This window comes from Macrobrachium nipponense, chromosome 8 (assembly GCF_015104395.2).
Source record: "Macrobrachium nipponense isolate FS-2020 chromosome 8, ASM1510439v2, whole genome shotgun sequence".
In the NCBI taxonomy this organism is placed as follows: Eukaryota; Metazoa; Arthropoda; class Malacostraca; order Decapoda; family Palaemonidae; genus Macrobrachium; species Macrobrachium nipponense.
This window is the reverse complement of record NC_087203.1, coordinates 36,745,639-36,773,238: the sequence shown is the minus strand read 5'-3', so window position 1 is coordinate 36,773,238 and position 27,600 is coordinate 36,745,639. Positions and strand designations below refer to the sequence as shown.

The following is a 27,600-nucleotide window of genomic DNA, read 5'->3' as shown; positions in this document are numbered from 1 at the left end:
GTGCTCGGAAGTTTATAATGACAAAAACTAATCAGAGAATTAAACTGAATTGTTTTCATCATTGCACTTGAGTATACTATTGATTTTGGCGTTTTGTGTTTCTTACAGCATTTTATTTAGAATTTCATCAAATACACATGAGTGTTAATTAAGCTTTATTTTCCATTCATGGGTTTGTGTGTGTGATTTAATTTTGGTTATGCATTGTACTGTTTGCAACTCAATCACCATATGATAAATACGATAGAGTGAAATACAGTTATATCCTGAAATGCACTTTCATTCCTGGCTTTCTTCTGCAGAGAAATCTTAATTTGACAGTTCCAAGTACTATGTAAATATGCTATCTTACTAGGCATTATGTGCTCATTCTCATGTGCATTCATTTTGTTTTGTTTTGTATTTTTGTACACTGTCAGTGTCACAGTAGTTTTTGGCTGCTTATTGCTTTTTTTCTACTGATTTTAGCTTATCTAATAGCTAAGTAGATGCAAGATAGTTAGGAATTACTATTAATATTATAACTGGGCTGCAGAGGCAACCATGATGTTCCTCATGAGTACAAAAGTTCATGGTATAAATTCAAGTAGGCAGTCCCTGGGTTACGACGGGGGTTCCGTTATTGAGACGCGTCATAAGCCGAAAATTGTCGTAAACCGGAACATCGTGAAAAATCCTAAGAGAACCTTACTTTTAATGCTTTTGGTGCATTGAAAACTATGTAAACTGCATTCTTATTGCATTTTACATCAAAAAAACCTTCAAATATTGATTATTTTGCATTTTTGGTGTCATATTTCATCTGCCAGATGAGCGTTGTAGGCGTCGTAACCCTAGAAATAATGCCTGATGAATATAATTGAGAAGCGTCTTAACCTCGGAACGTCATAAGCCGAACCCGTCGTAACCTGGGGACTGCCTGTATTCTTTGACAAAATGTACAATTGTAAAAGTAATACCCACTCACCTGCTGTAATAATGCTGTTGAAAAATTGATACTGGGCTCTATGTAATGTATTTTATCTGGTGATTTAATTGATGAATCCAGTGCTTTCACAAGCAAGCTCGTCAAGTTGTTAGGATTCTGAACTTGAAGCATAGTACTTGTCCCATCAAAGTTCTGGAAAGCAAAATAATGCTTTATTAACAAGACAAAACATGAAAACTGAGATGATTTGATGTATTAGGGGTACCTACCTCTTATCTCAAAGGATCATTGAATTCAGGGTTTGAACTACAGTAAGAAAGATCCAGTTCAATTTGTAAAGGCAAACTTTATACAACATCATAATTTATAAACATCTCGTTTATTATACGGTACAAATAAAAAGTAAATGAAATATACGAAACTCTGAACATTAAGGGGATATTCTTGACCGATGGATTTCCTTGTTCTCTTAACAGTGAACTCACAAGGACAAGACAAAATACTGTATATTGACAAATTTCTGATTAAGCCATTAAAAATGTGTACATATTCTTAAACTTTTGTGTTTATGATGAGACAGAACGCTCATGTGTAACAAGTCCTTAACAAGAAAGGGAAAAACACTGTTAGTCAGGGGCTTCCAGTTTGTGAATTAGTGAAGTAGCTATAGAGGCTACATTTTATAAGTTCAGAATAAAATTTTACCTTAAACTCAAGATTTTTGGAGTTACCTTTTGATACATACCTTAGTTGTAAAGGTCACTTGTGGAGGAGAATCATTGACCCCTGGTATAGTTTCAATCACAAGTAGTGCTAGTATTAAAAAGGCGACTGGGATAATGTTCTGGAAAGTAAAGATTAAGATTAGCTACAGCAGTAAACAAAAGAAGATAATAAATGGTTGATGATTTTTAACTATCTGTTCTATAATGCAAAAACTGGATTTTGACTTTCTGTTAGTACATACCTAATTAGTCATTCTGAGGTGCCAAGTTAAGTAATAGCTATATCTGAGTACAATACTGCTTTGGTTTTCTACTGTGAAAAGGCATCATGACAAAATTCTCATAAATTCCAACCCAAAGTACAACTCAGTACACTACTGTCTGTATATGGTTAGGGCAGCTTTGGAGCAGAAACACAACCAACAACTTCCCTTTTCCATATATTCAGCAGAAAAATGCTTGCCAACAACTGTACCCAAAGAAAAAATAAATGAAAAAGTAGCTTTCTGTTTTGTAGCATGTCTGTATATATTCAAATTCTTGATTTTCAAGAATTTTACTGAAAGAATGTAATTATTCATTCATTGAAATCATTAATTTCTTTCTTTCTAGGTTTCCATTTACCCATCTACTACTTCTATTATAAAGTCCTGTATATCACTTTTCATGATTTCATGAATCATAGTACATAGTATGTATACGTACTACAGTTATTTCCACCATAATACTATATTTTCAAGAGATTTTCCTTTTATCCCTTCATTTTTACCACTAGACTTCTTTATTGTCAAAATCACATATTTACGACAGGTGTGTTTCTTATGGATTCCTTGCTTTTAGGTTAGGAAGTGAGAGTTAAGGGTACCTTTCAGTCTGTCAGATGAAGTTCTGGTATTCTTTACTTCATCAGTTCAAGAAATCAAGTGTACTTTCTTTTCTCACCCTTCATTTTCTCTGGCAGTTTCTTAGGCATCAGGCAGGTTCAGTTACTTTTTTTTCTTTTATATAAGGGGCAAACAACTGTTCAAGAATTCCTTTTACCATGATTTTGTTGTTATGTTCATGACTTCTCTTTCATCATTTAAGCATCCACTTAAGATATTCTTGATTTGTGTGAAACTCAGGTCATCAGCAAATTCTCGCTTTTCTAGCTGGAGTAAAATACAATATAAAATGACTTCTGGTATATTAAAAACGAGATTTTCTTTGATATTTGCTCAGCTGTTCATTCACATACTCTTTTACGTATACTACATGTATGTATATTTCTTCAGTTGATTCACACTTTTAAACGATGGCTAGCTACTTTAAAATCAAGCTTTCAATTTTTCTTTTAATTTACTTTCTTTTCTTGCTCTGTGACATTCTAAGCATCCTGTAGTACTCAGTATTGGTAGATTTTTTGACACATTTCAACAAATCTCCTCAGATTTGGTATATGCAAGAGATTTTTTATAGTTCAAAATTGCAGATGTTTATTTCTCTTTCTCATATGTACAGCCTGGGATGAGGTTGTCATGTTATACAGCAGGAGCTCAGAATATCCCCTTAATGCTGTTTCCAGTTTTTTAGAGTCCACTGATGTCCTAAAAATCAAAGGTTTCCTGTTTGCTGGATTCATTTTTTTTAACCTTTCACCAAATGGACCTCTTCATTCCAGTGGGGAACAAAAGCAAAATAGAGGAAACAATGGCTGTCTAATATTCCTAGTAGGTTTGGACTTGGAGATATGTTATGACAAAACAGTTGAAGGGTGGCCAGTTCCACTGACCTATTAACAGTAAATAAAGAAAAGAAACATTTTAGGCTGTTTAAAAGGTATTAATTTTACGTATTTAGTGACTTTTATTTGAATATTGTATTTGACCTCATAGAGCAGAAACTTTTGCTATTTTAAGGTTAGTACTTTTGGTTAGGTAGTGCTTCACCCTTATCTCTCTGATGAAAACCATATTATTCAGAAGCTTGAATTTCAAGTCATTGGCCCCGTGGGCTTGTCCCATATGAATAGGGTTCATCTTTTGAAGAATAAGAATCATCCTAAATAGTTCTATCAAAATCATGGTCTCACTCTTACTTACCATACTTGCAAATTCGTTTTTTGGCCAATATCATAGGTTGTGTTGGTTTTTCAAAGCTGCCAAGTTCATATGTGCTTGTGTTACGTATTACTTATAACCCATGCTCTATGTAGGTTTCATTCTGAGCAATTAATAATGATAGAAAATATTTACGCTATAACAGTTTTAAGATTTAGAGAATAGTATTTACAGTTGTATGAATTATTCATGATAAACTAAAAAAATATACTACTATACATACTGTACTCTTCCATAGTCCACATTTTGTTAGTATTAAATGAAAACTTACCTGGGCAATAGTAAGTCGTATATTCCTGCACGTGTAAAGTACCTTCTTAACGAGCATTGCCCAAAACTGCTGAATTATCAAAAAGCATCCAGTATTTCTTTGCAATGGCACACGTCGTGGTGAGGCAGAGTCAAATCCATTCAAGGCTATGTCCTTAGCTGTTGATTGATAGTAAATTAGATCTTTGGAAGGTAAAAGCTTTTGGATTGTTGAAAGTTCAGCTTATTTTGTTTGAGTAGGATGAATATCAAAATAAGTTCCAGATGTTGATAACTGAATATGAATAAAAAAAAAGGCCTCTTTATAGCATTTCTAAAAATCTAATATGTACATAGTTTTGTGAGAAGGAAATCATTACCTTGAATAATGTTGGTAATCAAATGCAAAACCAGCATACTACTGCATGTACTCAAATTCAAATGAAAGCTTCCAAAAAGGCCTTTTCTTTTTAGCTATATAAACCTTTGAGGTCTGAGGTGTTAAGCATAATCCATCCCCATCCTCAAACATTCATCCAAGGAATCTAGTTTTTTCAGCAATAAATGTGATTACAATTCTCCCTTTGTGAATTATACTTTTGAGCTAAGAAGGAAGAGTCTTGAATCTTACAAAACTAAAGTTTTCAGGCAAACCAGATACTATAATTATTTTGAACATACCAAAACCTTTATTATTAAATGTTTAAAACTTCAAAGTTTAATCATGTCCTGCTAAGTAACAAGCTTGATCAAATCAAGTACAGCATTAAGGAACTGTTCCTTGTGAGAACATCCACTGCCAGAGTACTAGACCTAAACAGTTTTGGCTGGTAACTTCTTTTGTATGCAAGGATATTAACTGGAAGTTCAGTAGCTTTTTCAGATTCTTGCACTTTTCCAAATGACCTTAATTCATCTTGTTTGGGGCCTCAGGGGCATAGCTCTCTTACAGTAAGAAATTAAATAGGAAAAAAGAAATAAATAATCTGTTTCAAATATTGTATAGGCAGTCCTAGATTAACAATGGGGGTTCCATTCCCAGCTGAGCGCTGATATCCAATAATCATAGTTAACCAGAACTGCACAATAATTATGGTAATAAATGGCACTTACGACTTTGTAAGTGCCTATAAACCGCTAATAGACCCCCTACAAACAGCTTACTGACATTGATAAACCGCTTACTGACGCTGATAAATCACCTACCAATGATGATAAACTGCTTACTGTCACCGTAAACCGCTTGCCAGTGACGAAAATCGTTTACCAGCACCAAAAATCTGGTTAGTGACGTCATTAGCCAAGCATCGTCAAACTGAAATGGCATTGACTGATTCTGCCAAAAAGTGGGGACTGCTTTAAATGAAACTGGGACAGTACTTTAATGTTTATTTTCCCTTCCAAGTACTATTATGTATATTGAAATTGAAAGTTGTTTTCAGTCCCATTTAGATCTAAACTAAGGGATACTGTTTGGGAATGTAGCAAAAAATGTGTTTTCCTTGTTCACTGATGATTTAAAATGAGCTCTATTTCAAGTAGAGAGAATAATATGAGTGTAAATTCAATTAACAAAGACTACATGGATGGCAGAATTACAAGAGGCACATATAGAATAAAGACAATGCCTAACCTCAAATGGGGAAAGCTAATGTAAAAATATGTATGATGATGATACACTATTTTAAAAAACTATATAACATGAAGTATAAAAAGATATATTTGAAAATAACAGGATGTTTGGCCAAGAAATTCTGAGGCTATCAAGTGACAGTCATATACTATTAGCAAACCAGATAAAATTCCTGAAGTCTCAAAGAAAAGGATGACCAACAGCCAGTGCTACAAGATATTAAGTCTCTATTAGATCTTATCATGTAGTCATACTAGTGATCTCAAAGAGAATTACCTATGTATGTAACAGGATAGATTTACCATCTTTTAAAGTTGAAACATTAGGAGTAAGTGAGTGTAGAATCCAAATAGGTGCTGTATATGCATTAACATTACAAATTAGGTAAAAGCACTAAGACCAGGTTGCTTGTCAACTTAAGAAATTGTACAAGAATACAAACTGGCCAGGATCTCTCCATTTTTCAGGAGGAAAACCATTTATGAACCATCTAAGAATGAAATATGCTCAAGAAGGCATAAAGTGAAGTAGGAAGGCAGGCATTAAAATTATGTTGACAAAGAATGAATATAGAAATTATGGCAAAAGGAAGGCTTTTTCAGTATACAGAGCAAGCTACACTTCAACAGGGAAGAGATGAAAGTTGCTGGGACAGAATTTGTACAAAGTTCTGTGTTAGTTTGGACGAGTACATTACTTATTTTCAGTAATACGTACAGTAAGGGTGGGAGTTTACATATCAATTTTGTAAAAATTCATGTACAATACTGGTATTCCTTAGTTACTTTAAAAGATGCACAAGTAGTGGTAGAAGAGGTAACTTACAATGGCTGATAACCTGAATGGGTAACTGAGGAGCGGAGGTATGCAAGCTAAATTTCCCTTAGAAAATATTTTACAGAGAAGGGACTCATTTCTGCAGTTTTGGATTCTAAGAGCCATAATTATTTAATAGAAAAACAAGAAAATACTCACATGATAACTGTAAGAGCACATTTCCTGTTTATTCTTTAAATTCCCACTGCTTTTCAAAAAACTATTCATAACAGACAAAGATGATGATACTGCTTTTAAGTGAAGTGGAGTTTTAATTATAACAGATCCTCTTCTGTATTTGAAAAGTATAATTGATTTTTATTACTAGGTACCAAGGGCGACACTGTTTTAAACCTTATAGCAGTCATATTTATTTTCAATCTGAAATTACGAAGCAGATCCTAATATAAATTCAAACATCATGGACCACTAGAAATCCAACTTTTCAATGCATAACTTAAAAGTAAAAATTCAATACTCTGTAATGTAACAAATGCATGATATCCTATAATAAAAGGAATTACTACTATGTACTGTGCTCTTAAAAATTAGCACTTGTGATAGGCCTATGATCTAAAATCATACAGGGATGAATCAAACTACGTATTTATGTTAGAGAAAGAGGGAAGAAAATTGCCAGTTTACACTGAAGTATCTAATTTACGCTTAATAAACAGAATGATATCACCTCTGCATCAGAGGAAAAAATTATATGTATGTACTACATACTCCAAATCAGTGTGTAAATTCCATAGTATACCGAAAACTGGGGGGTTCTTCAAACATAACTATCATGAGAGAACAGCAATGTAAAGTAGACTGTGATATATAAGTACAGCATGCAATTACTATGACAGCATTTGTACTAAAAATTCAATATGCTTCTGTTTTGTCTCCTGCCTATTTCCTCCATATACACTATATTGGTCATCACCAAACAGTTGCTTGTAATTAACTCCAACAATGAATTATATATTGATTAAATTTTTCTGTCTGTTTATTAGAATGATTAATTTGAAGTTATGGGTGGATATTTTGCCAATTGATGTAGCTTTTAGGATCAGTTCCAGGCTTAAGCAATTGAAACCCTACACAACACTAATGTAGATTTTGTTAACCAATTTTAATAATTACTTTTAAAAACAAAAATAAATCTGACTGGAAGTCACACCTCCTCTTAATCTTTAAAATTTTGTTTTTTATCCAGACAATTAACCACTCCTTGACAACAAACAGATGTGCTAATGATAACCGATGTGGGAAAGGGACTGTGTGCTCTCCAAGTGCTTTTTCTACTTATTCCATAGTGAATTCTAAATCATTTCATTACTTCTTCTAGCTGTGCCTGGTTTCAAGAAGGCAAATAATTTAGGAAAAGTCAGAGTGAGCAAGTACACAAGAGTAGGTATATGAAAATTTTTTCAGTCATGAGGGTACTACTATATGTATTCTCCTGAAATCCTACAGTGAAGAAAACACATAATGAGCAATAAAATTAGTAAAATGCTTTACAAGAATTAAATTCAAACTTACCAGTGGTAAAGAAATCATGCAGGAAAAGCAGTCACATTTAATTTGAAAACGACTTCATTACTACAAACTTTCAGGAAGCTGTGCAAGTGCTAAAAGGCTGTTAATGAATAGAGAGATAAAGTGAATAGAACAGTCAGGTTTCTTGGCATAACCTTTTCACTGCAATGCATGAAATAGATGGTTTTCTTTTTACCTTCTGTTGGGAGGAAACCTACTACAATTTTATGACTACAGTATATGTTAACATGAATGGAGGATGGGAATGTTTTATTCAGCACTTTGTGATCATATCAATTTGTGACCACAGTGGTCTGGAATAAGGTAATAGTATACAGTATTGGAATACTGTAGTTAAGTCCCTCTAAGAACTTTTAAGCTACTTTTATAATAAAAATTTTAAAAATGCAAGATGCTCAAATATGAGAATAATTTACGATTAAGTGTACCCTTCTACAAAGCTAAAAGCTCAGGGATTCCAAAAATAATGCAGTGAAAGGTTTTATTGTTAAGGCAAAAATGAGAATTAGCTACCATAAATACCAGACACAGCAATATATCATGCAGAGTTGATGTAATAGAAAAGTCATGCACAATCAGAACAACCATATCAAAATGTTATTGTTAGTATACAATAAGGTTTTGTACATACTTACCTGGCAGATATATACTTAGCTTTACGTCTCTGACGTCACGACAGAATTCAAAACTCGCGGCACACGCGACAGGTAGGTCAGGTGATCTACCTTACCCGCCGCTGGGTGGCGGCTGTAAGAACCAATCTCCCTTTCCAGTCAGAATTTTTTCTCTTCCACCTGTCTCCTGAGGGGAGGCTGGGAGGGCCATCAATCCTATATATCTGCCAGGTAAGTATGTACAAAACCTTATTGTATACTAACAATAACATTTTTGTACATGAACTTTCCTGTCAGATATATACTTAGCTGATTGACACCCTTGGTGGAGGGAAAGAGACAGCAATATTAACATGGAAAAAGGGGGAAACAACACCTGTTGTAGGATGTAAAATACAACCTTGGTTCTTACCTGTTTAGGCAGAAGACTTCGTAGTTACTGTCTATTAGTCTCGCTTGCCTGAAGAGCTTCAGCGAGGGCGTGACCTACAGCTGACAGACTCTTTGGGTCTATCAAAGGGATTTGGTATCCGCTTACTTGATAGAATCCGAGCAGGATCTTGTCAAAGGGGATTCGCCCTCTTATATGACAGAACCTAACCACTATCATTGCAAGGAGCTCAAACATAAACTGATCACCTAACCAATCTAATCATTGTTAGACATACGACATGAAAGAGATGCCTACCTGCATGCTCTTTCAAACAACCAAAAAACTTACAACCTAAACAAGGGGGAAAAAATATACTACAAAGGATATGTCTCAGCTCCCTGCCCCAGCACCGAATCCGCCGATACGTACGGGCCTAACACGAAGCACTTTTCATACGTGATTTTGACGTCTCTCAGATAGTGGTTTGCGAAGACTGAGTTGCAACGCCAGAATGTTGCTTTCATAATATTACTCAGGGATATGTTTTTATTGAAAGTTAATGAAGTGGCAATAGGTCTTACCTCATGAGCTTTGACCTTCAGAAGCTTGAATTGACTTTCATCACATATAGCATGTGCTTCTTTCACCAGGCTTCTGATGAAGAAAGAAAGCGCATTCTTCGAAAGAGCCCTCCTTGGATCTCTTACAGAGCACCAAAGGTTGACATCATTGCCCTTAAGTTTCTTCTTCCTCTGAAGATAAAACTTTAAACTTCGTACTGGGCAAAGTGACCTCTCTGCTTCCTCGCTTACTAAGGCAGATAAACTTTGGACTTCAAAACTCCTAGGCCAAGGATTTGAGGGGTTCTCGTTCTTAGCCAAGAACGAAGGCAGGAATGCACAGATCGCTGCATCTCCTCTGAACCCCACTCTCCCTTCTGTTGCATGGAGTTCACTAATCCTTTTGCGGAAGCCAATGCCATGAGAAAAGTGTCTTCCTCGTGAGGTCTCTAAAAGAGCAGACTGAGGCGGTTCGAACTTAGGGGACCTAAGGAAACGTAGCACTACATCCAGATTCCAACTCGGAATCTCTGGCGAAACCTTTTTGGATGTTTCAAAAGATCTTATTAGATCATGAAGGTCTTTGTCTTCTGAAATGTTTAAGTCTCTGTGCCTAAACACTGCAGCCAGCATGCTACGATAACCTTTAATGGTTGATACCGCCAGTCCACTTTTTTCCCTAAGGAAAAGTAAGAAGTCTGCTATTTGGGTTACAGAGGTACTGGAAGAGGAAAAGTGATGGTTCCTACACCACCGTCGAAAGACGTCCCACTTCGATTGGTAGACTCTAAGGGTAGGGCCTTCTTGCTGCTGCGATAGCAGTTGCAGCTCTTGCAGAAAACCCTCTCGCTCTGACCAAACTTTTGACAGTCTGAAGCCAGTCAGACCGAGAGCGGGGAGGTTTCTGTGATACCTGTCGAAGTGGGGTTGTCTGAGCAGATCGATCCCCTGTGGTAATGATCTCGGAATGTCTACTAACCATTCCAGTACCTCTGTGAACCATACCTGTGCGGGCCAGAAAGAAGCTATCAGCGTCATCCTTGCTGCCTCCGATTCTGCAAACTTCTTGAGAGTTTCTCCCAGTATCTTGAAGGGAGGAGCGTACATGTCTAGGCCCTTCCAATCTAGGAGAAAAGCATCTATTGACACTGCCCTCGGGTCCGATATCGGAGAGCAGTAGTTGTCTATCCTCGCATTCTTGGCTGTGGCGAAGAGGTCTATGTGAGGCCTGCCCCAAAGTCTCCACAGGTCCTGGCAAACATCCTCGTGAAGCGTCCACTCCGCCGGCAGGACTTGATCTTTCCTGCTCAGGAGACAAATCTTCCTTTCCTCTGCCCACAGCAGAAGTTCTTTTGCTGTCTCGTACAGGGAGAAGGAGTGAGTTCCCCCTTGCTTCCTGATGTATGCCAGGGCCGTGGTGTTGTCCGAGTTTATCTGAACTGCCGAAGCTAGGACGTAGGGCTCGAATGCTTTCAAAGCTAGCCAAACAGCCATCAGCTCTTTCTTGTTGATGTGCCAGGTCACCTGTTCCTTCTTCCAGGTGCCTGACACTTCTCTTGAGCCGAGCGTTGCTCCCCAACCTGTTTCCGACGCGTCGGAATACAACACTTGGTTGGGGTTCGGAATGTGAAGGGACATCCCTTCTGCAAACCTGAGAGGGTTCGCCCACAAAGAGAGGTCCTTCTTGATTTCGCTTGAAATCTTGAAGGAGAACTCTAGGTTTTGAGAACGACACCGCCAGTTCCGATGTAGAAAGAACTGGAGAGGTCTGAGGTGCAACCTTCCTAGAGAAAGGAATTGCTCCAACGAGGAGAGTGTCCCCAACAAACTCATCCACTCCCTCGCTCTGCATACGTCTTTCTCTAGGAAGGCTTTGACTTTCTCTGACCCTCGGGCTATCCTTTCTGGAGAAGGAAAAGCCCGAAAATCCAGAGAAACCATCCGAATCCCCAGATAGATACGATCTTGACTGGGGATTAACCGAGACTTTTGAAAGTTCACCAAAAGTCCCAGAGAACTCGCCATGAAAAGGGTCTTTCGTAGGTCCTCCAAACATCTTTTCTGTGACTTGGCTCTGATCAGCCAGTCGTCCAAGTAAAGGGACACCCTCACTCCCTCCAAATGTAGCCATCTTGCTACATTTTTCATTAGTCCTGTGAAGACCTGAGGGGCTGTTGAAAGGCCGAAACACAAGGCCCTGAATTGGAATATCCTTCCTCCCATCATGAACCTGAGGTATTTCCTTGAAGAAGGATGGATCGGCACATGAAAGTAAGCGTCCTGAAGATCTAGGGACACCATCCAATCCCCTGGACGAAGAGCCGCCAACACTGAGGATGTCATCTCCATGGCGAACTTCCTCTAATCTACAAAGAAATTCAGGGCGCTTACATCCAGAACCGGTCTCCATCCTCCTGAGGCTTTTGGAACTAGAAACAGGCGGTTGTAAAAGCCTGCTGAGCATGGGTCGCTCACTAGCTCTATAGCCTCTTTCTCTAGCATTTGTTCTACTGCCAGAGTAAGAGCGTGGCTCATGATGGGATCCCTGTACCTGGCCACCAACTCCCTCGGAGTCGTCGTCAAAGGTGGTCTTTCTGAAAAGGGAATCAGATATCCTTTCCGGATAATCGAGAGGGACCAGTTGTCCGCTCCTCTCTTTGCCCAGACTTCTGCGAATCTTAGAAGCCTGGCACCTACTGATGTCTGGAGGACTTCTTTCCTACTTCTTCGCTCTGGATGAGCGCGAGAAGGATCTTCCTCTCTTGAAGGGTCTATTACCTCTTGAGGTAGAGGCTCTAGAAGGAGGGCCCCCTTGAAAGGGCTCCTGTCTAGCCAGAGTCTCCTTCTTAGTCTTCGTCTGGAAGGTGGTCCTAGGTTTCCGGGCAGACTGAGCGAGCATGTCTTGAGTAGCCTTCGCGGAGATAGCTCCGAGATGTCCTGGATTAACTTCTTTGGGAAGAGAAGCGGCGAGAGTTGCGAATAGAGTAGCGAGGCTCTCTGAGCATGAGAGACGGACTTTGTCAGAAAAGAGCAGAAGACCGATCTTTTCTTAAGAACCCCTGCTCCAAACAGGGAGGCTACTTCGCTCGATCCATCTCTAACTGCCTTATCCATGCACGTCAGTACACTGTTGAGATCCTTGGGCGAAATGGAATCCGGGTTCTGAGTCTTTTAGCCAAAGACCCCCAAAGACCAGTCAAGGAAGTTGAAGACTTCCAAGGACTCTGCAAACATTCCCTTCAACAGGTGTCGAGCTCGTTCATAGCCCAGGTAGTCTTAGCCGACAAGAGGGCCGAGCGTCGTGAGGCATCCACCAGTGAAGAGAAGTCCGCGTCTGCAGATGACGGCAGACCCAGGCCTAGGGGTTCTCCAGACTCATACCAGAAGCCTAGTCTGCCCGTCAGCTTAGAAGGAGGGAAAGAAAACACAGTCTTCCCTTTCTCCTCCTTAGAAAAAAGCCAATCACCAAAACCTCTCAAAGCCTTCTTCATTGAGATGGTTGGTTTCATCCTCACACAGGAGGAATCCTTCGTCTTCTTAGATGTCGAGAATAACGAGAGAGGAGAAGGAGGAGCGACGGGAGTAAGAGCGTCTCCAAACTCTTGAAGAAGGAGGTCTGTCAGGATCTTGTAGGACAAGACCGAAGAATCCTTTACCAAGTCCTCTTCTGAAGGTTCTATTTCATCCACCGAAGAACCTTCGGCTTCTTTACGAGAGCAGCTGGACTTCTCTAAAGAAGTGCGTCTATCTAGTGATGAGTGTCTGGCAGCCGTCTGGCGCCTATCAGGGGAAGCCAAAGCTTCGGGAGAGCTCCTATCAAATGCGTCCTTCCTACTCCGATGAGTGAGTCCTCTGTGATCCTGTAGTCTGCTCCTAGATACACGGGAGTCCACAGGGGAGCGCCTATCAGAATCCAAGCACCTGTCAAAAGGAGAGCGGCTGCCTGGCGAACTGCGCCTAAAATGAGGAGAACGCCTGCTAGGCTCTTGGCGCCTACCAACAGGAGAGCGAATCCCTGGAGAAGATCGCCTACTCGGAGACAGGCGTCTACCATGATCGAAATACTTAGATCGAGACGCGTGGGTCTCTGCAAAAGCTAGTCTATCAGCCGAGAAATTTCTTTCAGGCTCTTTACGCCTGACCTGAACAGAGCGGCTAACAGGTGAAACGCGCCTATCAGGAGAGAAGCGCCTATCTTCCGCACAGCGCTTGGCAGCGGAAGAGCGGCTACTTGGGGAGTAGCGCCTACCAGGCTCTAGGCGCCTGACATAAGGAGAGATCCTGTCTCTGGAAGAGTCCATGTATGAGGAGGCTCTCTTATCCGGAGATTGGAGGTTCTTCGGAAAGGAGCAAGAAGAAGCAGCTGTGCGCTTATCTTTAGACGAGCGCCTACTAGGCGCTTGATCCCTTTCTACTGGAGAAATGAAGTCGCCAGGAGAAAGCTTCTTGGGCGATTGGCGCCTGGAAGACGACAGGCGTCTGCCGAGGGAAGAGCGCCTCATTCCATCCGCTGTTACAGGAGAGAGAGCCGCCTCCGACTGAGAAGGCAAAGCAGGAGAAGGTAGCCTAGACTTCTTGACGGGGAGAGAGACGTCCTTCTTACGACGCGTGCCTCCAGCCAAGGAGCCCGCCAGAGCCGAAATCTGAGCTTGCAGCCCTGCAAGAATCCAAGCTGGAGATCTTGCAAAATCCTCCACAGGGGATGAGGATCGAAGCCTACTCTGAGGCGAGAACTCCTGATCCCTCCTGAGTTTCTTGATATCCACTTCAGGCTCTTCCGGAAAACATTCCGGGCTGGAAGGAAAGGCGCAAGGAGCCTTCCAGGCTCTCTTCAACGGTCGAGATGAATCCGAGGCGCTCCATCCTCTTCTAGGAGAAGGTGATGAAGAAGAGAAGCATTGGTGTAACACCTCCTTCTTGGCGCGAATTAAGGCAGCCTGGGAACGAACATCAGGATCTACCGAGGGGACACCTGATCGGTGGGGGTTCTCCCTAACCTTCCTGCGGCTGTTGACTTTCCTCCTCCACTGGGACTGGGAGTCTGGAAGAGGTCTAGGCCTGGAAGCATTAAGGAGCCGATCAGACGCACCCTCCACTGCACTGGGGTCACTGCACAAATCACCTTCACTATTACTCTTACCTTGCAACGAACGAATTTTCTTCTCCATGCTAAGGATCGTGGCTCTCATGGTTGCCACTTCCGAAGGCGTATCTTTAGGTTCGATGCAGGGAGCAGGAGCTGAAACGGGAGAAGGATCTAGTGCTACGACAGGATTGTCTACTTCTACCTCGCTAATACGAGACTTACTAGAACTTCTAGACGAGGCTTTTCTCACCCTGTCTTTCTCCAACTTCCTTAAGTAGGAAGAAAGAGACTTCCATTCACCCTCATCCAACTTCTCACATTCATTACACGGGTTAATAAAGGAACATTCTTTACCCCTACATTTCAAGCATACTGTGTGAGGATCTACCGTTGCTTTCGGTAGCCTCACCTTGCATTCATCCATAGAGCACACCCTAAACATAGAAGATTTCTTAACCTCTATATCAGACATCTTGAAATCAAAGAAAAATCCAAACCAATATCCAAAAACAATCCACAAGCGCGTATGCCAAGCCAACAAGATCAGGTACTTCACCGAAAGTCAGTCCAAATATATCCAAGGCAACGAGAAACTAATAAAGCTGTCAGGAGGTAACAACCACAGGTGTAGTCGACACCGGCGACAGAAAAATTCTGACTGGAAAGGGAGATTGGTTCTTACAGCCGCCACCCAGCGGCGGGTAAGGTAGATCACCTGACCTACCTGTCGCGTGTGCCGCGAGTTTTGAATTCTGTTGTGACGTCAGAGACGTAAAGCTAAGTATATATCTGACAGGAAAGTTCATGTACAAAAGCAGAATGTACTAAATTCTCACAAGTTAGGTGATAATAGCATAAAAACACTAGTACGTATATAATATAGTGATATTGCATGTAAGTCAGACCCACAAGAAGTAACTTCACAAAATAGATGCAATTACAGGCAGTCCCCGGCTTACGACGGGTTCAGCTTATGACGTTCCGAGGTGACAATGCTTTTCAATTATATTCATCAGAAATTATTTCCAGGTTTACAACGTATGTTCCAGGGTTACGACACTTGCGACACCCATCTGACGGAAGAGATAGGACTCTAAAAATGCAAAATAATCAATATTTTAGGGTCTTTTTGATGAAAAATGCAATGAAGATGCAGTTTACATAATTTTTAATACACCCAAAGCACTAACAGTAAGGTTTTCTTAAGATTTGTGAAGATTTTCCGGCTTACAGCGATTTTCGGCTTACGACGTGTCTCAAGAACAGAACCCCCGTCGTAAGCCGGGGACTGCCATAAAATTATGCAAAATACATAAGTTTCATATTTAAAAACATAATATTAATCTTATATGTATACTATTCAGAATTAATTGTGTCAAATATTACTGTTTACCTACATAGAGGTGCAAATTAATGTTAGTTTGGGAATGTGAATAGTACACAGAAGCACTCGAATTGGGAGACTCAAAGCAGTATCATTATGTATGTGTATGTGTGTGGCATATTTGGAGGCAAAAACATATAGAGATGAGCGTACACTTACCATTCATTTCAAGAATTTCCAAATTGCATCAAAATAAAATGCTAATTACAACTTACCAACTACTAACAAGAGGGATGGCACTGGGAATACACATAAGCTTTACATACGCATTCATTTCTCATCAACCCATTGCAAATGTCAATGAATCCTGTCTACCACTAAGTTGTTACCACAATCTAACTAATGCAAGAACTTTAGCCTCATTTCATAAATCAACTATAATCAACATTTCCAAGAGCAAGTACGCTATACTGTAGTACTTTAAAAAGATTCTTTTGTAATAAAAAATCTACAATATTTTAGCCACGAAAAATTGTCTCAGGGATAAAAGTAATATACCTTATCAATAAAACTGTAGATATTTGTTGATGATACTGCTGCAATATACTGGCACCTAAAATAGGTTTGATTTCTAAAGAAGATACACTTCTAACCAAAACTAGTTGTATTACAGTTAAGTTACAAGATATACCATGCTTTACAACACGTCTGATGTTAGCTGCTGCTTTATACCATACTCCTGATGAAAGTCCTGCAAGGTATAGTATTTCCCATCATTAGCTCATATCCAGGAACACCTGGCGCACAACATTTTCACTACGTAAATACTAGAGCTTCTTGTCAACAGACAACTACAGAGATCTCACGTAATGCACACAGATCACATTTCTCTTTGCAGTATTATCACTGAAGGAAGATTTAAGACAAGGACCATTATAAACTGTATATTAATCCCAAATTGACTAATTCCTGAGTCAATTTAATCAATATACGTAATTATCAAATAGCCTCCTTTTTCCCATTGCATTTTCCATTAGAATGATAAGTATAACACTGCTTATAACTAGCAATATTTCAACTTCAACCATAAAGTTAGACTACCCAGAATTTAGTGGAATTGATACTCTAAAATTTTACACATAATCTATTTAATTTGAAAATATCCTTGTAACTAGATTATTGAAAGTTTACCTTATCATACTCAAATTACCATAAATATTGCAAACACATACCCTTCCATGTTTAAAAGATACAACAATATCAAGAACTAAGTAGTACTAAAGATGTTAAATCAGAGTTCCAAACTAGGGCCTAGCTATTAGATATCCAGTAATGAGACAATGTGGAAATACTGCCATATGTTACTTTATCTGTAGTATACTGTAATCTCTTCTTTTACCAATAGTATACTATTCAGATTGCTTCAATCTAAATTTTAGTTTTCCTTACCATACCACCTCCCTAATTGAGACCTAGTAAGGCTGATAGTTTATCCATACTATTAATATTAGCTATTACAGAATTAGTTTACTATACATGTATACATACTATACAGCAATGGAAGTAGTAAATAGTACTACTAATGGACTTGAAGATAGTTTAGAAAGAAAAATAGCTATTTATGTAAATAACTAATCAAATTATTTACAATAAATTAATACACTGAAAGGCAAACATGCATTATAGCAAGGAATTTAATGTTCATATTTTGTACTGTTGGAAAAAAAAACCTTTTCCTTGGAATAGGAAGTAAAGTATCTTGGTGGGGCCATATTAGAGATCTATGTCAGGTCTCTTAATTTCCCTTTACACCCTACCCTTACTTGTGGACCATGTTTGTGAAATGGCCTGTGCTGGTGTAAGGCTGGTTAAATCTAAACCAACCACTTACATGGGAAACAAAGGGTATTCAGTAAATAATTAAAAGGTATAAGTATTGCATACTATTAAATGGAAACAATACTTGACAATCAATTTATATTAGTATAGAAAAAGATCTTTTTTAATATCTTTTCCTTGCTTAGTGTGTTCTGTGTCAACATTTTAAAAAGATGATAGGAAAAGAAGCCTAACCATTGGCTCATTTTCACAAAATAAAGGAGAATAGTTGCTATTCCTAAACAGAACAAGCATGTCACTGTTCAGTTATGAATGTACATAACAATTACTCATGCAACCAAAGAATAGATATGTTGTATTCATTACCAACTTAAATTGATTATGTACCTTAAAGTATCAATCAGCAAATACATACAGTACGTATTAACAAATATATACTATGGTGCTAATAACACTATATGTAGTATGTACAATAAAAAGATCAAGTATCTGATGTATTTGTGTTTGCTTTCTATGAGTTTTTTTATATCATGAATCCCCAATAGTGTTGTGGTGTTTGATGAATGTGCAATAAAGTTTCCTAAGATTTTTAATAAGATAAGGTATAGGTATAGCTGATGGTCTCCTCTAGATTGTCAGTTAAAAACTTTGACACACATTATAAGCTATGGTAACTTTCTATCTTAACTTACTGCAGTTTTGAAATTGCTCTAATCTTTCCTATATCATGTTCTATCATATTCACTGGCTTCCTGGCTAACAGGATTAAGAGACCTCTCCTGTTATGGATCTTGGTAGTTGCCTAGCAACAGTGTACAGTACTACTGTATAATTCCATAACAATTTACTTACCAATGTACTTGTTTGGTATAACTTTCAAATGTCCTTGTTACATTTGTACTGATGTTGTCTTTACTGAGACCAGTTCACTTTGATGCAGTGACCGGCATACAAAATTAGTGTGCTTCTATACATACACATATAATATCCAAATATAGATAACAGGAAAAGAGATAAAAAATAAAAGCATGCATTATCCAAAATTTTTAGGCCATCCAGTATTATGAAACATCATAAATAGCCATAAAAATTTAATTCCAACAATAGACAACCACTAAGAACAGCAGAAATTCAACTGAAGTCCTTCTAAAAGGTAAGGGTGTATTAGTAGCTAATATTCTACCATTCTTACCTCCATTTTCTGTAGGAGTCATCTGTATTTCTTCAATTGAATTACTGCTGGATTTATTCACCAATAAGCCATTTTCATGGTGGTTTCCTGCTACATTTGGTGTCTTGTTGTATTCACCATGATGTAATTTCTTGTGCAAGTGTGAAAAATTCTCCAGATGAACAGCTTCACCAACTCTGCAAGTCACAAAATCCCAAAAGAAGAATCAGCTACTCTCAAAGAATAAATTACACTTTCTTAAACACATCGTGTTCAAATATGTTTGCTATAGACAATGGGATTTGCATGACCAAGAAATGATTATTGCTTCACAAAAACACAACTGACCTAACAAATACTTCATCCATAGTAGTCTGTGAGGCACCAAAGCTTGAAATTTTCAGAGCAGCTTTTTGCTTTTCAATTTGCAAAAATAAAGCTTCAAAGTTAGAGACATCGGCACTTGGGAGGACATATGATAGTTCGGCACCAACATTCTGATCTAGTTCTGCATCTGGAATGTGGGATCTTATGACTTGTGTAATAGCCCCAACATTGCAGTTTTTCTCTTTCACAATGATGAGGCGATAACCAGTGCCTGTGTGGGGAAAAAAATAAAAACACTGTTAAGACTGCAAGCCAGTTATTACTCAGTGGTTGATTAACAAAAAGTAGAAGATATCACTGCAACTAAACTAGTTACAGTAGAAAATATAAGGATTGTAAGATTATGTATAGGTGATCGTGCACAGAGCACAAGCCTATTATCTTTCAGAATACCACTGGTTATCAGTTATCTACTAAAGTTCATTCAAAGAGAAAAATATGTATTATGTGATGCCTGTGGATGAAGCTTTTATGGGATACGGCATTGGAGATGGCAATTACTTTAGCATACTGTTGTAAAATTTTACTGCCAGTCAGTTTGACTATGAATAAAGAACAATAATAAGTTCTGACTATTAAGAGTAAAAGTGTAAATTTATGGTGGAAAGAAATCACATAACGTCAGCAAATTGGTCAACTATATTGCTCAAGTGTATAAAAATTAAAGCAGTTAAAATTTTTATTTTTACATATAGTACACATTGTCTTTGGTAAACGCTGCAAAGATAATTTACCAAATTTTAAAGGCTGCTGAGAAAATTGGCTGTCAATACAGCATGATCATAATGAGTCGCAATACCTGTAATACTTTATGGCTTAACTGTAAAAGAAATATATCAGCAAAATTAAATATTTTTATTTCTGCACACAGTACATATTATATATGGTGAATAAATCATTTGACAGTCTTGACAGACAGCCGAGAAAACGCTTTCTAGAGTATAAGGTTTCCCATTAGATTGTATGAGTTGTGTCATTATTTACTACATAATACTAATCAACAAAGCAAAGGTGCCAGGCAGTGCATGGCACAAACTGGTTTGGCTAGCAAAGGGTGACCAATCTCTCCACTCTATATCAAAGTACAGTATGCTTCTACCTTGCCCAGAGGAAAGTACAGGGAAACCCATCACTGAACTATTCTACACAGGGGTTGCTCTCATGGAACACCTGGTGGTACAGTAAAGAGAAACACCATATCTTCTCTGCATGGCTAGGTTTGCCTCCTGACAACATCCACCCCTTACTGTAGGTCTGTCTTCCAAAGATGAGATAGCAGAGATGAAAAGATTGCAGGTGCCAAAGTTGCCTCTCAAAGATTATTCCACACATGAATGAATGAAATAACCTGAAAACTGTTCTAACTCAGCCTAAAGGTTTGTGAATAAAGGCCCTCAGGACCCAATGAATCCCCCGTAGTTCAAAACGTCCCTCTCCCGGGGAAGAAAGTCACACTAGGTTTCTGTGCCTTCTCATGGTCCTGCTCCCATCCAGCACCAGCCAAGCCCTTGATGGAAAAGGCAGAGATAACAGGGTCCCATTCCAAATGGAATCTGGACCTTGACTCTGAGATACTCCAACTTCAATACCCTGCCGAACTGAGTAAGGAGACTGGGGAGACAAGCAAGAGGCTACACCACTTCTCTCTTTCTCTCCATATTCTAGTGCAGAGAACCATGCCCACAAGAGGTGGAAGGGATTGGAAATCTCTCCTGAGAATGAGAGTGTTTTGGCTGTGAACTCACTGGGGAGTGCTAGTGCACCAGGCAAAAAGGTGTGAGGTCTTGCATACATCCACCCAAACACAATACAGACCATGCCAAGGGTGGGAAGCAGCAGGTTATGCTAACCTCTCCTGGTGCAGCTCAACTGACCTACATGCAACAAGGCTAGCTCAAGCTGAGTGCCTACCCATCCACGTCAAAGATGCTGGAGTGGAGGGAGCAAGAGGGCTGAACAACTACAACTCCATTCCCAATGTGACTTCACAGGAGGAAGTAGTAGAGCAGTACCACAACATTAACCATATACAAGGTACAGAGTCCACCGGGTAGTGAACTAGCACCTCTGCTCTGCTGCTGAGAGGAAGAGCAACAGGAAGAAGTCTATCTGAACCTCCTCTCCAAGCTTTGGACTTCTACTTCTTCATCTTCCTATAGCAAGGATGAAAGTCAAAGGAGGAGGATGAAAAAGATGTTGAAGACAAAGATAAAAATGCCTATGAAAAGAATGACGCTTATATCGTTCCTTGTCTGTTGATATTCTCTTTGGCCCTCTTAGTTCACTTGCACACCAGAGGTGATGTCGCAAGGGAAGAGGTATTACTAAGGAAAAGTACTACAGCTACTGGGAGGTCACTTGTGGGTAAGGAAGAATAAACTGGGACTGTAGTAGCAGAATCATGCAAGTCTACAAATAGTTGGTTGGGAATTCTTCCTACTGAAGAATCTAAATAAGCAGGAAATGACAGACTACCTGGAATCCCCAAAGATGGTCACATTTTACATATGTACTCAAAAAAGGATAATTCCTTAGCTTCTTCATCCTCTTATGGAGGATGAATGGGCTTGTCTATGGGTGAAGCTCCACTACTAGATGTGGAGAAGCCAGGATTGAGAAGAAGAGAAATGGTAGTTGGATGCAAGAAAGTTCGAAGCACTCAGCACCTCTGCCAATTGGGAGATAACCAAGAGAAACATTCATCACAAGGGAGGTTAAGAGTAAATTCCCATCCTCTACAAGTACTATTACAGAGAGTATGTATGTAGGGCTATCTAAATGGGAGACATGAAATGAATATAAGACTAATCATAACCCCAACACTGGCAATGGCCTCCTTTATTCTTCATAGCCAAGAAAAACAGGACCTAGAGGCACAGAAAAGAACTCACACACACTGCACAGGGCAAGGATAAAAATTAAAAGAACTAAAAATTTGAGGTATTCATCCAATCTCAGCAGTACACAAGAGAGTGAAAAAGGGGTTGATGGTCTCATAATGTTAGGTAACCTAACCTAACCTCTCTCTCTCTCTTCTCTACCATTATGACTACTCATTTACCAAGATCCAACAGTTATTTCAACTCACGTTTAAGGAAGTTCCATATATGAAAGGTGAATGGTTATCTTCCCAAAGGAACAATCAAACCACTTTGTACTTACCATAATTCTTTTTGAGAAACAGAGAGGAGCCACAACACTGAATAACTCCATTAGCCATAATGGCAATGCGATCTCCTAAGAGGTCAGCTTCTTCCATGAAGTGAGTTGTGAGAAGGATAGTGCGGCCGGCCCGTTCTTCCTGCAGTAGATCCCATATAAGTCTTCGAGCACCAGGATCCATTCCTGAGGTAGGTTCATCTAAGAAGACAACGCGGCTCCCTGCACAGAGGGCAATTCCAACAGACAACTTGCGCTTCATTCCTCCAGAGAGAGTTTTCGCCTGTGAAAATTGAGATTAAAGCCACCTTTCTCACAAACTTTGGTATGTACATAGTTCATTATAGTGTCCTTGCCATTAAAAGGGCAGTGTAATTAATAAAAAACTAATATGTATGTACACTTGTTAATGATTATAGGAATATAAAATATGAAAATACTTCAAGAATCTCAGGTAATATGTACAGATAATTTTTCAAATGAATTAATTAAGTAGTCTAAAGTGTACATATCTACTTTACATTGTAATTAAAATTCTTGATAACACTACTGAATTTAGTTGTTTAAAAATGAGGCATTTTTGCACATTTTCAAGAATTTAACCCCCCCAAAATTAGTATGTTCATGGAAGAAACCTTGATACTTACCATGGAATCAATTTTGTCTTCCAATTTCAGTTTTTTCACCATATGAGATACTTCAGATTTGGCTTTTTCATCTGGGAAGCCTTTCAACTGCAAAGAAATATTATCATTCACAAGACAGAATACATATGCTGTCTGTAAACCCTGCACTGCTGCCAGTCTTAATATCACTGTCTCTCATCAAGTGAATATACAGTACAATGGGAATGATAAACAATAAAAAATATTACATATTTAGTTGGTTGTTGCCTACTAGAACTCATTATAATAGTACTGTAATATATACTTCCAGGTGAGACCACCATCTACTTTATGGACTATTCAAGTACAATATTCTGATATACTTTTACAACATATATTTTCACATACGTACTGCAAATTCTGAGTTACCGGCCACTACTGGACAAACATACTGTGTTACTAATAAATCAATTTTGCTTGAAGTTTTTCTATTTGATAGTTAATAATTTATATTTATATAAACACACTTTTGTCAAACATCCCTATGTTAAAGTTACTTTTTTACTAATTACAGTAGGTAAATAATTTGTGGGATACCAGACTGAACAGGGGATAAAATCAGCTACTGGAAGAAAAGCAGAGAGGAAGACATGTTTACATTTACTTACTATTTATTTTTCATTAATAATGTAACAAAAAATAATTACAGTGGAGATGGGTTTTACACCCTTGCCTGAGCTTACCATTTTATTGCCATCCCTAACAACATTGGAAATAATGTCCATTAACTTACAAAAGCAAACTAAAAGTCCTCACCCTACTAAAAAATATGATGTGCTCAGCTACTGTTAACTCATCAAAAAGGACATTATGCTGTGGACAAAGGCCAAGAGAACTTCGAACATTTTCCATCTCTGTCACAATGTCATACCCTCCCACATTTGCTGTGCCTGATGTAGGTGGAAAAAGACCTGAAAAAATGGGAAGAAAGATTACAATATGACAAAATGAAATTTTTATGGTACATTCTGGAATTAATTGAAAATATTTTATAATGAAACTTAACCCATATGGGCAGTAAACATGTATAATATATCATTAATTTAAATAGGTACTACATGCATTATGTTCTTTACTAATTTTTTCTGTCCTGTTTGTCTGCCTGCTTACTGTTTTAAGGATTTTTTTTTGTAGCACAATAAAATTACATCATTGATGAATGAAGATCAAGACCTCAATGCCACATACTTAAATGCAAGTTACAGTACATACATTAATCTACAAAATACCTGTGAGCATGGACATGAGTGTGGTCTTCCCAGCTCCATTGTGCCCCAACAAGACTGTAATTTGCCCATCATACATGTTCAAGTATACATCATTTACTGCAACTTTACGACCTCTTCTAAAAACCTGTAAAGTTTAAACCATAAATTTCACCGATAAAAAATTTTAAGAAGAGAAAAAATTACTTGGATTACTTAAAAATATAGATACATGTTCATATAAAATATTTATATATTACATAATATGACTCGTTAATTAGCTTTAAACAAATGGCTATTAAGGTACCTTAGTAAGACCTGTAATTTTGACTCCAGCTGATGGCCCTTTTGGTTCCGCCTCAAAAAAATGTGGGTCTTGAGTAGTTGACATAACAGGTTTGCTTTCTTCTTTTCTCACAGACTGGCCTTTCCAATATGATGCCTGAACAAATAAGAATGGATCAAAACTTTATCAACATATTTTTTTTCAAAATAAAGATTCTTAATAAAGAACTTTCTAAGTGATTATTAAATTACTTCATGAGATATTGAAAAGCTATCATTTATATGTAATATTGCATGTACACAAGATAAAGTTACAGTGTACTGTAAAAGCAAAGCATACCATGAATGGAAAATACCAATGTTGAGGCACTCCATACTCTCCTGGCCAGACAGCTTCTATATACCATGTCAACAGTCCTAAGATAACAGTGTCTAAAATAAGCATTCCAAAGACATGCCCCAATGTAAAATGATCATCTGGTGACACTCCCGTGAAGAATAAGTGCCACTGGATGCCTGAGCCTACACCTTCAAACATTGAGGTAATCTGGCACCCTAAGGACATAGCTGTATTTGGCAGAAGGCTCAACACTAATTTATTGGAAAGAGTTAACGTAGAGTACCGACTGCGGAGCACCATGTATGGAAAGTAAGTGAAGAACCAAACAAGACCTGCTGCTGTGGCTGCACTGTTTGCTGAAAAAAAAAGAATACAATTGACTTACTACAAAACAAATGAAGTTTTGAAACAAGGAAATTAAAATTACACTATGTACAGTGCATATATCATGGATTGCAGGTACTTCACATTTTCAGGGATAAATAATAACACTTCCCTGTAAATAGGAAAATTTCAGTACATGTATATTTTACATACCTTTGGAAAAAAATGCTGACAAAAAGAAACAGGAAACTATCGAACATGTGGTAAACGTCAGCAGAAATACTAAAACAAGACTTGGATCACTGTTATTCAAAACAGCTAAACTGCTTGACCCTTGCCTAGAATAAACAAAGGAGATACAAAAATATGGTCACCATTTCCAATCATTTAGGAAATATAGTTTCTTTTGAAATGTTTAAATTTTAAAAATATTACACATAATTTTTTATTTATAATGTATTATCAGAAATATAGTACATACAAGTTTAAAAATACATACTTTCAACAGTTAATTTACTTATCAGAAAGATAATAAGGAGATTTAAACTTACCATCTGACACACAAAAGGATGGTTATCAAAATAGTAGATGTAGCCAGAAAAATAAATGATTTAATAAACCAAGCAGACCAATGTAGCCAGTTCTGTAATCCCATCATTTTCATGGATTCCTGAAAGTCATATTATAAATTAGTATCAATTGAAAACTTTATTAACATACATTAACATTTCATTAATAGTTCTTATCAGAGTTGAGTAAATACAGATCTTTGCATCCCATACATCATTACTGTATTTCCTTGGCTAAAAGTGCCAAAGCCTTTTTACCATCCAGTATTTATAACTGAAGCATAATAATTTCATGTTCCTCATTTTAAAAAAAAGTCAAGATACAAGTTGTATTTACCTTAAGTCTCTTTTCCTTCTCATACACAACACTTTTGACTATATTGATGGCAGGATAAATATATGAGGCTAAGAGGACAAAAGGCAACCATGACTGTAACGCCACCAAATATTTGTCATCAATAAATGGCGGATACGGCATTCGTTGCATCTTCAGGGTCAAAAACACTGAAATATCAAGAAACATAGATTAAAACATACTTGTTCAGTACAGCCATATACGTATAGTTTTAATGTGGGTACTCAGACCATTTATGCCCAGATATCCAGGATTGAACTTCATAATAATGGACAATGTTAAAAGAATGGTTGAAAGTCAAATTGCAAAGAAAATTGTTTAAAAAGAATTAAAGAAGGAAGAGAGAAGTTGGAAGGCCTCTTTTGCACTATTCTGACTAAAATGTGACACTTACCATTGCAACATATATGACAGGAAAGAGCCGAGGGGCAGTCTCGGGAAGCGAAGGGTTACAGAGGGTACTGGTGTTGGAGAAAAGAGGTGGGGGAGGTGTCGGGGAGATGCAGAGCGCACAAATTACTAGTGCACCATGAGCAGTGATGCTCAATAGAGTCATTCAATATTATACACATTTACACAAGCACACACAGTACAGTATACTGTACTATGTACGTACTGGTATGTAATGGTAATAACAATTACTGAATGCTTATGTTTTATTACCGAATGCTTATGTTTTATAAGTTAAATTTTGTATATTCTGACATTATTACTTTTTCTTCTAGAATTGTCATAGTAAGAGAGAAACGCAGCACAGCAGAAGTTTCTCTTAAGGTTGGAAAACATACCACAGGTACATAATACAATAAAGAGTACCTGGGAATATTTTTTTTTTCTGTGGGCACTACAGCTTAAAATACCACTACCCTAGTGATGAAGGCTGATGAAAAGAAGGAAGTGTTGGAGAGAGAAAGTATGTACTGTTAAAAGTATTGGTCTGCATATACAACATTCTTGAAACTGAAAATATGTGAGGAATCATCATATGGAACAATTTCACCAGTGCAAGTGCTGTCCATACTGTAGGATGTTTAATGTTTACATCTCAAACAAATATACATATAAAAATTCTTATTTCTGGGATTGACCTGTGTCGCCCAGTGAAATGTCCTTATAGCACTCATTTCTAGGTATAAGTAAATGCTTTGCAACCTCTACATTGTGGGTTCTTTGAAGTAGGGGTTGGTGTTGTTGAAACCAAACCTATATACTAGAAATGAGCTTGTCTTACCTCTTGGATCCTTTCCACTTAACATCCGAATTATGGCAGTATCTACAGCATACTGAAGGCTCAGAAACCCTTCATCATAGTAACCTGAAATAAACAAAACACTATTAGAGTA

The 27,600-nt window shown here is 38.1% G+C and overlaps 1 protein-coding gene across 4 annotated transcripts in view; it reads right to left on the bottom strand.

The window, feature by feature from the left end:
• LOC135222673 (phospholipid-transporting ATPase ABCA3-like) overlaps nt 1-27,600 on the bottom strand; it is a 177,648-nt gene that overhangs the window by 39,148 nt on the left and 110,900 nt on the right. For all 4 annotated transcript variants that reach the window (XM_064260831.1, XM_064260834.1, XM_064260832.1 and 1 more), the window contains 15 exons: nt 27,489-27,572; nt 26,240-26,406; nt 25,885-26,003; nt 25,547-25,671; nt 25,010-25,365; nt 24,692-24,826; nt 24,409-24,532; nt 23,936-24,090; nt 23,162-23,248; nt 22,518-22,797; nt 19,317-19,566; nt 18,990-19,165; nt 4,024-4,181; nt 1,674-1,772; nt 968-1,120 (listed from right to left, as the gene is read on the bottom strand). In XM_064260831.1, the coding sequence (XP_064116901.1) occupies nt 968-1,120; nt 1,674-1,772; nt 4,024-4,181; nt 18,990-19,165; nt 19,317-19,566; nt 22,518-22,797; nt 23,162-23,248; nt 23,936-24,090; nt 24,409-24,532; nt 24,692-24,826; nt 25,010-25,365; nt 25,547-25,671; nt 25,885-26,003; nt 26,240-26,406; nt 27,489-27,572 (2,468 nt within the window). The remainder of the gene's footprint in view (nt 1-967; nt 1,121-1,673; nt 1,773-4,023; nt 4,182-18,989; nt 19,166-19,316; nt 19,567-22,517; nt 22,798-23,161; nt 23,249-23,935; nt 24,091-24,408; nt 24,533-24,691; nt 24,827-25,009; nt 25,366-25,546; nt 25,672-25,884; nt 26,004-26,239; nt 26,407-27,488; nt 27,573-27,600) is intronic.